This window comes from Malus domestica, chromosome 11, assembly GCF_042453785.1.
Source record: "Malus domestica chromosome 11, GDT2T_hap1".
Taxonomy (NCBI): Eukaryota; Viridiplantae; Streptophyta; class Magnoliopsida; order Rosales; family Rosaceae; genus Malus; species Malus domestica.
The window spans coordinates 11034088-11043445 of record NC_091671.1 but is presented as its reverse complement, the minus strand read 5'-3'; the positions used below and the strand labels follow the sequence as shown (position 1 = coordinate 11043445).

The following is a 9358-nucleotide window of genomic DNA, read 5'->3' as shown; positions in this document are numbered from 1 at the left end:
TAAATGTAGCACTACGAATGATCCACACTTCCATCGCACTTATGCCTACGCTAATCGTCATAGACTCGAAGTTGACCGCGAGGACTCTTTCGTCATTTCCTCTCAGTAGTCACGTGCTCGCACGGTCTATTTGTCCCCGTCCTCCCCGTCCATCCTTTTTGCCGCTCGTCGATCCTCTGAAAAATTGAAGATCCACAAACGAGCAAACATTTTGCAGACTCCATTACTCTACTCCGCACACCCATTCGATTCGATCACTTCACCCAACCGTAGCAACTGCCTCCGATCATTCGATCTTTCTAGAAACCCAGAGAGAGAGAGAGAGAGAGAGAGAGAGAGAGGGATGGAGTCTGACGTACTCCTCATCGAAATCGTAGGGGAAGACGACTCGCTGCTTCAATTGCCTCCAGACGACGCCGTTTCAAGCAGCAGCACCAACAAAATCTCCAAAGATGATGCCTTTTTCTTCTGCTCGCCTCTCCAACCCCTTAGATCCAAGCCACTCGGTTCGGGTTTTCTCTTATACTTTCGTTGAATCTATGCTTCGTCTCTTGTACTTTGTTTTGGCCGTCTACGGTTTTTTTCCCCTTTCAAAATAAATAATGTGGATTCAATTTGACCTCTGATTTGCTCGGTAATGCGAAATTCGTCTGCTTATTGATCGATAGTAACAGATATGCACAAGGCAGGTCTGAAGGTTAAGTCTAGCTCAAATAGTTGTGAACTTGTGATATGACAGACAGCCAAATTCGATAGATTTCCTCTTCATGAAGATCAAATATCTATGGGACAAGAACTATCATGTGTTGATCAGTGTAGCGGTAATTGTGTCAATAAACTGCATGGGGAACAAGTTGATCTGCCTAAACCTTTGACCTGTGAAGGAGATCAAATGGTATGGGAAAACAGTGGTCGTTTCACCAAGGAATGTCAAACTTCTGAAGAGATCCAGAGCTACAGTTGTAATTGATTGTGGAAAAGAAAACCCGGAGAACAGGTTTTCGAGGAATGTAGATTGTGTATTGGATGGATTCAGTACTATACCTGAAGAATCCCAGCAGAAAATTACTCTTCGGTGTGTTGAATTAAAAAAAGCAGAGGGAACTGGTGTCAGCACAAGTGAATCAGAAGTTTCTAAAACCCTTTCTCTAATGCCACCTGCTATGTCAGATTACAGGTCCAATGAGGCAGAAATAGTGAAGTCCCAGGACAATTTTGCTTCAGTGTCGGAAGACAAAGCAATGGTTGAGAGTTACAACCTTGACTCAAGGAATGACTCTGAGTTTAATTGCCAAGATTGTTGTTTGGAGTTGGACAGTTTGGATGAAGTTCAAACCATAGGTGCAGTGACGGCTCACAATATGGATGCCAGTTTCTTGGAAACTGGAGATTTCACGTCCCAGCTAAACTTGAATCTGCTAGTTGAAGATACTTCAGGAGAGCCGATTAATTTGATGGGTGATAAAATCAATTTCAGTGGAGAGGAAATTAGTGTGATGAGTGCAAGTTGCTTAAATGCAGATGATAGAATCTTGAATCAGAGTCCAGAGGTTCATGTGAGTTCATTTGAAGATAGAATCTTTTGAGTCCCCATGGTAAGTATAAAAGCTTGGATGAAGAAAGTAAACAAGTTGATGAAGGTAGCGACATGATTAAGGAACGAGCTCTTGGAGATCTGCGAGAACAAAGCTCAGTCTCAAACTACGCATGTTCAGCAGTTGTTAATAACGTATATGAAGAACTAGCTGGAAATCCTGAGCTTCATCGTCCAAATGTTGATGTCATACGAGGGTCCCAGGATATTAGCCCCGGGTCTTGTTTGAATGGTACCTTGCTTTCAAACAACACTTCCTGTAAGGATTTTGTGGAAACCGTTCACGAGGTTGTTTTTTATGACTATAATGCTCGTGGAAGCGAATCATTTTGACTCAACACTCGGATTATTTTCTAGTTCTCAGTTTTGATACAAGACACATTTTGTAGTCTTTAGCATGATAATAGTAGTCTTATACCAAGTGTTTCTGCAGGAAATTTTGACAAAGAAAAGTGGTGCAGTACAAAATTCACCCCCCAGCAAATCTCAACCTCAACGGGGTCCATGGTCTCCGGTATGATTTTGCTTCCTAGACGATCCTCTATTCATTGTTTACAGATAGAGAGAGAAACACCATCGTACTCTTTGCACCTTTTTCTTGATTGAATTTTATTCGTTGAATTACAAATGTTCCAATGAACTGATGTGCTTACACTCTAAGAATTTCAGGTGAAGCGAAAGGCTAATCAAGTAATTGGACCGTTCGATTGTACAAAACATACCAACAATGGCCTCCCTACTTCTCAATAACCTTGGAGAGTAAGAGGAGTCCATCCACCTAATCATTCCATGTCACACTAACTAAACACACCATTCTGTTTTTTTTCGATCCTCTCCTTTTGTTGTAGTCACTAGCTAACTATCTGTACAGACATTTTCCACATTATCTTGTTCCGAAAACATTCAAAATCTGGAAATTTTCTCATTTCTTACATTATACGACTATGGTTTGCCTGCATTTTGTTGATATAATGTTAGCTGAACACAATCATTTTACTCCTATGTACATATTTATAAAGAATTTAACCCCAAAAAGTGTCATTGCAAATTAGATTTAAAGATAACAGTAAAGAATGAAGCAGATTTTAAGAACTTAGTTAAAAGTCGAGTTCACCTGGAATCACAAGATTACAATGATCATAGAATCACCAATATCTTGTTTTCATGTATGAAGAAACTTTTGAATCATATTGGGACAAGGAGTACGATTGTAACTGCATAACCTAATCAGCACCAGGACACCAGGACTCCCATTGTCGTTAATTCCACACAACTCGAATACATCTTCATTCTTCTTTATAACAAATACGAACTTAATTTTTTGATCAAGAGATTGAGAGAGTTCAAAACTATTACAATAATTTAGCGGATGAGAGAGTTTTGAACTCGGGACGTATGGGTGAAAACCAACATCCTATCCACTAAGATATTATACCACATGTGAAAATACAAACTTATAATTGAATAAGTAAACCTATCAAATAAGTAAACCAAACTCCAAAAGGACAATGGAACCTAAATAAAAAGAAGACACAAGCTAATTGAATTAGTCAACCAAATTCCTTAAGAACAAGGAAAATAAATCTTAATAAAATAACATAAAACAAAATAGTTAAGTAAATTAAATTTTTTCCTTTTTAATTTTCCAACATCCAGCCACGTACCGGCTAAAAACCCAAATCTGACACAATTAACGACTATTCTGTTGATTACGTACAGTGTTTCATGAAAAAATCTACAACAAAAATAAAATAAGATGAAAGGGAGAAAGGGAAGGCAGGCACAGAAGGATTATGATTAAAATCTTGATATTGTTTGGGAACCAAAATTGGGTTAACAATTTGGGGATTGTAACAGTATCCAAAAGACTGAGGAATACAAAAACCAAAATAAAAAGGAATGTGAATTACCTGTCGATATTTGGATAATAAGGGTATTGAAACCCTAATACAATAGTAAAAGTATAAACCCTTTTACGTGTGGAGATTTTTGTTGGGTAACAGATTAGAGTTTCCCTTTTCGGCAACTAATTAGAATTGTTATATAACAAGGTGTGTGGAGAGGGAAAACCTTGCTTATCACTGAAATATCAAAGAGAAAACCTTGCTTATCACTGAAACCCTAGCCTGCAGCCCTTTCAAAAGCAAACGCTCCAAGAGCACTGGCACTTGCATCATCATGGACATATCATCTTACAGAGCCTTTGAAGAGCTAAAGCTATTCCATTCAATCGATCGCACAATCTACGTTCGACTGCTGGGTTTACGTTTTGATCCTAACCTATCTAAGCTTGTCCTAGCATTTTGGTATTTTCTGGACACAGAAACTCACTACAAGTTTATGGCGGGCACGTTAGATTTGCATGACCGGGACTTGTATGCTTTAGCGTGTGAGTCGATTATGTGCTTACAGTATCTGTATTCAAATTACGCTCCTCCGGGGTCGGAGGAAATTGGTAGCAAGTTCCGAACACTGTGTCTTCTTCTTCTTACAAAAAAAATTCCACTCGAGTTTGTGTTTGAGAACAAGGAGAAGGCCCGGGAAGAGATGAAGAAAGTTATGGACAATGTCTTCGATAGAGCTTTATGGGATATAATTATAGTCCCACCATATCCATATTTGGGTCATATACCCAGTGGTTTCCTGCAAACCAATATGTTGAATGGTCCAATAATACAACAATGGTTTCAGCATAATTATTCACTTAATCAGCAGGGTCATAATATTGTTGAGGCTCAACCTTTATTGCCTCCCCAAGAAGCAAACGATGATGTGCCAGATCAGTATCAACCTAGTGTTGACAACAATGATAGAACTTTATTCTTGACATTCTCAAAGGGCCATCCTGTTTCAAAGGAAGAACTCAAAAGCTATTTAAACTGGTAGTTCTCTCTAGTCTCTCTCTCTCTCTGTCTCTCTCTCTCTCTCTCTCTTTTTAATTATTGCAACTTATATTGAATGGTTACACATCTTATTGCACCGAGGTGCTTTGTGATAAAACCCAATACTTGTCAGCTTGTGCAGGTAGTTAATTGGGACAATATTAGTGTGATTACTAGAGGATTGTTGATCTAATTTGGCAAACTAAAAAATTTGCATCATCTTAACCGACCTTATCTTGTCGAGTATCTAATTTAAAGATGGAAACATATGATCAATTTTATATGACTAGGTATAAAAATTTAATATTGGTTTATTATTATCAGGTTCAACAATATCTGGATTAACTTTTTTTAACTCATCATATATATGCAGGAAATTTGGAGATTGTGTAGAGTCAATCTTTATGAAGAAGCCTGTTCATCCAAGTGAACAATCACTCTTTGCTCAAGTTGTTGCTAAGTCTGCGTCAGATGCTACCAGAATTCTTGATAAACCGGACCACGAGGGCAAAGTAAAATTCTCCGTTAATGGAAAAGATGTTAAAGCGAGGCGATCTAAGCCACGGACAGAACTAGTCACTAGACTCGAAGGGTTCTAGCAGCCAACCCTAACAAAACAACCGAGAACGGCCATAGACAAGATAAAGTGGCTGCACTCAAAAATTTTGTCCAGCACAAAAAGCAACTTTTTGGGAGCAGCCTCTCCATAAATGGGGGTAAGGCTAGCCGACATTCACCTCTCCTAGACCCTGCGTAAAGCGGGAGCCTTGTGCACTGGGTACGACAAAAAGCAACTTTTTGAGAGAAAAAATAACTTTTTTGTTTTAGTCTGTTGTATATACCAGATGAAGTTTTTGGTTTTAGGCAAACAAAGGCATGTTGGTTGTATATGTCTTATTTTTGTTTTTCTTTTTGGCAACTAGTGTAAAATATCAAATTTATATGTTATGTCATGTCATCTTTTTTAAATATAACTTTATATTTACATTAAACGGTATAAGAATTAATTAATACAAAACATATTTTACATATTTTTCGTTCCCTCTGTTTCTCTACGTTTATGAATTTTTATTTTTGTTCATTATAAAAAAAAATTTATTTGATTATTTCCGCTGATGATTCTAACCAAAATAATTATTTTTTTGGGGAGGGGGAATTTACTCCTCAACTAAACAAACGACTAGCACTCTATATATGGGGAAGTGGAACTACAATTAAGCAATCAACTTGTTACTTGATCACGCCATGCCTATGATGGAGTGACTTATGCATCATGAAGAAAATCAAGGGTGGTGTGGGACTTGGAGCCCCAGATTTCAAATGACACAATTACTCTAAATTCTGCTGCAATCATCTCAAACACTTACTAACTTGAAGATAAAAGTGTGTTTTGTAGACACCTCCCATGACAAGCGAAGATGATCTATATCTTCTTTGGCATCAAAATTACTTGTTAGAGAGTTGTAGGACCTGAATTTTCCTCTCTAACATTGGGGCGTGTAGGGAGCTTTGGTTGCTTAGGATTTTTGTTTAGGTAGGAAATTTAAAATTAAAATATACCTTGTTTATTCTTTAATGAATTGGCTTGCCACGTCATCTACCCATATAAAATAGTTTATAATTGGGTCTAAACGCGATGGTCTCCTCATCGTTATTCATATTAGGCTTTTTAGCTAAAATGGTCATTGAGATTTGCATAACTCATCACTTTGGTTCTTGAGATTTGAAATCAATAGAAGTGGTCCCTGAGTTTGTTCACCATCAATCATTTTGGTCCCTCCATAGAAAATTATATTAAATAAGGACCAAAATGACAAAAATATCCTCAATTTAATAAACAATGGGCCAAATGATTTGACAAAAATTGAGGGTATTTTTGTCATTTGAGCCTTATTTAATGGAGATTTTTCATGGAAGGACCAAAATGATTGATGGTGGACATGGACTACTTCTATTAATTTCAAATCTCAGGGTTCAAGTGAGGAGTTATGCAAATCTGAGGGATCATTTTGGCTAAAAAACCTTCATTTTAATGTATTTTGGATGAGTTAAGATTTGGTCTCTGACTAGAAATTCGTGAATATTGATCTCTAAATTTGTCATAATGTAAATGACACACCCCGACCTAAATCGAGGTGTGCTGGCCGTCACGCGAGGATGATGTAACCATGTGCGCGGTGTGGAAGTGATAAGGATATAGAAATGTGAGTAAATAAAAACCAAGCTAACTAATTTACACTAGACAAATATATAGGTGCGAGTGACGAGATTTAAGTGTAATTACACATAACCAGAGCATAGGTAACCTAAGTGCAATCCAGCAGGACCAATACTAATTATACAATACCAGATGGATGGTCCGGCATTAATTACAGTTTGTCAGAACCGCCGTCAACTCCTCGCAAGCCACGAACAAGTACTCTTACCTAGAACTTGGAGGGGTGCAAAACAGAAAGTGTGAGTGGGCAAAAACGAAGCTTTTCAAATCATTTCACTTATCAAAAGTAATAACTGTTCACCGTAAAACCCGTATAATTTCCCAGAAAATAGAATACATATCTATATTGAAACCATACTTGGAATAGCCAAATCTACATGTATGCCATGCCAAATATTTCAATATAATGAAATAAGTAAACCAGGTGAAGTAAATCAATGAAAAGTAATATGTCAGCTGGATCCACCTATTGTGGACTGTACGACTGAACCTATAGCTCATCAAATACGCTTGCACACGAGTCGGAACCACCTAGAGTGATCTGTACGACAGGACTGTGTGTAAATAAATACGCTCAAGTGCTACAATCACGTGAAGACTGTGTGAATAATCACGGGTCACCTACGAGTCGGAACCACCGATAGTGGTTTGTATGACAGGACTGTGCACCTAACTTGGATCCAAGGTGAGCGTGCGGTGCGGGAGGTGAACATCATGTGAAGGACTTACGTTTATTCCTATTTATTTGTAAGTGAAAGGTCTTACGTTTATTCTCGTTAAAGGTGAATTTGAACTACATTATTGCTAGCTAATTGTGAGGCTAAGTCCACCATCTCTCTCTTATTCTAATAATATCGTATGTTCCAAAAAAAAAAAAGGTATAAAGGAAAATTGCAATTTTGAAGTTAATTTGGGATTTAATGATTTATTTAAACTACATCTCTCCACAAAATTATAAGAATTATAAAAATAGGGATAAATGAGTTCTACCACAATGGAGACCAAGGGGTGCTAGCTACAAAAGGTTTTTCTAATTGATATTCTCCTTGACACGAGGAGCCCGTGGCGATTTTTGTTGAACTTTTCAATGTTTCTTTTAATTTTTACGAATCTTATAAGATTTTCTAAAATAAACTAATCTGATATAATATTGTACCATTTCTACATATGAGCTCGTTTTGAAAATTATCGTAAGATTGATCTCAACGGCACACAATTATTGCGCATAATAAGTAGCTCTATTGAGACTCAACATTATATCAAAGTCAAACCATTCCTGGTGCTAAAAAATCGCATGATGATGATCAGGGAAGCTAAAATACCTTTGTGAGTCTTCATTTCTAGTCTAAGAACATTCAATTTACAATCTAAAAACAGATAAGTTAAGCTTAAAAATTAGTAATTTCTTGCTTGTTAGACCATCTCCAACAATGGGCTAAAAACCAAATTTCCCCATTTATTCCCCCCTAACACCACCCAACCCAAGCTCCCAAGCTAAAACATTGGGCTAAAAGCCAAATGCTAAAGTTGGGCCAAATACCCCCCCTCCCCCCCAAAATCCCCCCCCCATGCGAGTGGACTCGCCGGCACTTGGGCCAGTCTCGGCTCGCCCACATAGCAACGCACCCCACGCGGTGGGCTTGCAAGGATTTCCCGACAGGGTGGGCCTCGCTGTCAGGCCATGTGTCGGCCACCCAATTAATCCCAACAACTATAATTCACATCCAAGGGCTGGGCTTTAAGGACTGTTGGTTGATCCAACGGTCCAGATTCAAATTTCATTTTTTTAGAATATGTTATTTTAAAATACATTGAATTCAACGGCTGAGATCGAATATAATCAAATCTAACGGTAAAAAAAAGATCTAACAGCCCAAATTTAAATCCAACGGTTAAAATAATTAAAAAAATTATTTAACTCAAAATTCACCCAAAAACTCTATAAATACCTATGTATTTGTTCAAATATTCATACAAATCTCAAATTTCTCCTACAATTCTTCCAATTTATCTTTCTACCATTTCTTTCCATTTCCAAATTGTTCAACATGGCTAGAGAGCATATTAGAGGTCGTAATTGGACCTATGAGGAAGATGTTGCTTTATGCTTGGCATGGGTTTCTGTTAGCAAAGATGGTGCAGTTGGCACAAATCAAAATAAGAAGGTTTTGTGGGATAAAATCATTGCAAAGTTTCAAGAAAACTACAATGGCGGCGGGCGGGACGGTGGTGGTGTTTATGATTGGTGGAAGATTATCAACAAAGCATGCACTTTATGGAAGAGAAGCTTGGAGAGAGCCGTGGTTGTCATGGCTAGTGGAAGGAGTGCCACAAAAATTGTGAGTTTTGTTCTTGATATTTTATTTGTTATGTACATAATATTATTTTGCAACTAATTTTTTTATGTATTTTTTGCATAGGGTGACAAAGCAATGGAAATTTACAAGACAAGAGTAACACAAAAAAATCAAGTTTTTAAGTTGCAACATGCTTGGGACGTTCTCAAGGATTGTCCGAGGTGAGGAACAGATGCATACCAACAATGGGGAAGATTATTTCAACGTGAAACCGCACATACAAATGCCGGAGATGAAGGTGTCGATGAAATGACCCCATCTCCTTCTTTTGCAAGGCCCCAGGGAATAGATAAGCAAAAGGAAGCAA

General features: G+C 37.7%; 2 protein-coding genes across 4 annotated transcripts; both read left to right on the top strand.

Moving 5' to 3' along the window:
* The first annotated feature begins 160 nt into the window (after positions 1-160).
* LOC114819520 (uncharacterized) lies at positions 161-2526 on the top strand. 3 transcript variants are annotated; one of them, XR_011572926.1, is made up of 3 exons: positions 161-506; positions 2028-2108; positions 2264-2526. XR_011572926.1 is itself a non-coding variant. In XM_029088472.2 (3 exons), exons 1-3 carry the CDS (start codon positions 1649-1651, stop codon positions 2342-2344), a joined length of 396 nt encoding a protein of 131 aa, XP_028944305.1. In that variant the 5' UTR covers positions 609-1648; the 3' UTR covers positions 2345-2526. The 3 variants fall into 3 exon arrangements, 2 of the variants coding, with proteins under 2 accessions (XP_028944305.1, XP_028944307.1); XM_029088472.2 differs by lacking the exon at positions 161-506 and adding an exon at positions 609-1882; XM_029088474.2 differs by lacking the exon at positions 161-506 and adding an exon at positions 669-1826.
* A 1246-nt stretch (positions 2527-3772) lies between these two features.
* On the top strand, positions 3773-5075 carry LOC114819731 (uncharacterized). Its single transcript, XM_029089338.1, has 2 exons — positions 3773-4476; positions 4850-5075. Exons 1-2 carry the CDS (start codon positions 3773-3775, stop codon positions 5073-5075), a joined length of 930 nt encoding a protein of 309 aa, XP_028945171.1.
* The last annotated feature ends 4283 nt before the right edge of the window (positions 5076-9358 follow it).

Bases quoted from the DNA above. Each gene is read 5' to 3' on its own strand.
- LOC114819520 (XM_029088472.2), top strand. From the start codon at position 1,649: ATGATTAAGGAACGAGCTCTTGGAGATCTGCGAGAACAAAGCTCAGTC. The intron at 1,883-2,027 runs GTTGTTTTTTAT...GTGTTTCTGCAG, and splicing joins TTGTGGAAACCGTTCACGAG to GAAATTTTGACAAAGAAAAG. The intron at 2,109-2,263 runs GTATGATTTTGC...TAAGAATTTCAG, and splicing joins AACGGGGTCCATGGTCTCCG to GTGAAGCGAAAGGCTAATCA.
- LOC114819731 (XM_029089338.1), top strand. From the start codon at position 3,773: ATGGACATATCATCTTACAGAGCCTTTGAAGAGCTAAAGCTATTCCAT. The intron at 4,477-4,849 runs GTAGTTCTCTCT...ATATATATGCAG, and splicing joins CTCAAAAGCTATTTAAACTG to GAAATTTGGAGATTGTGTAG.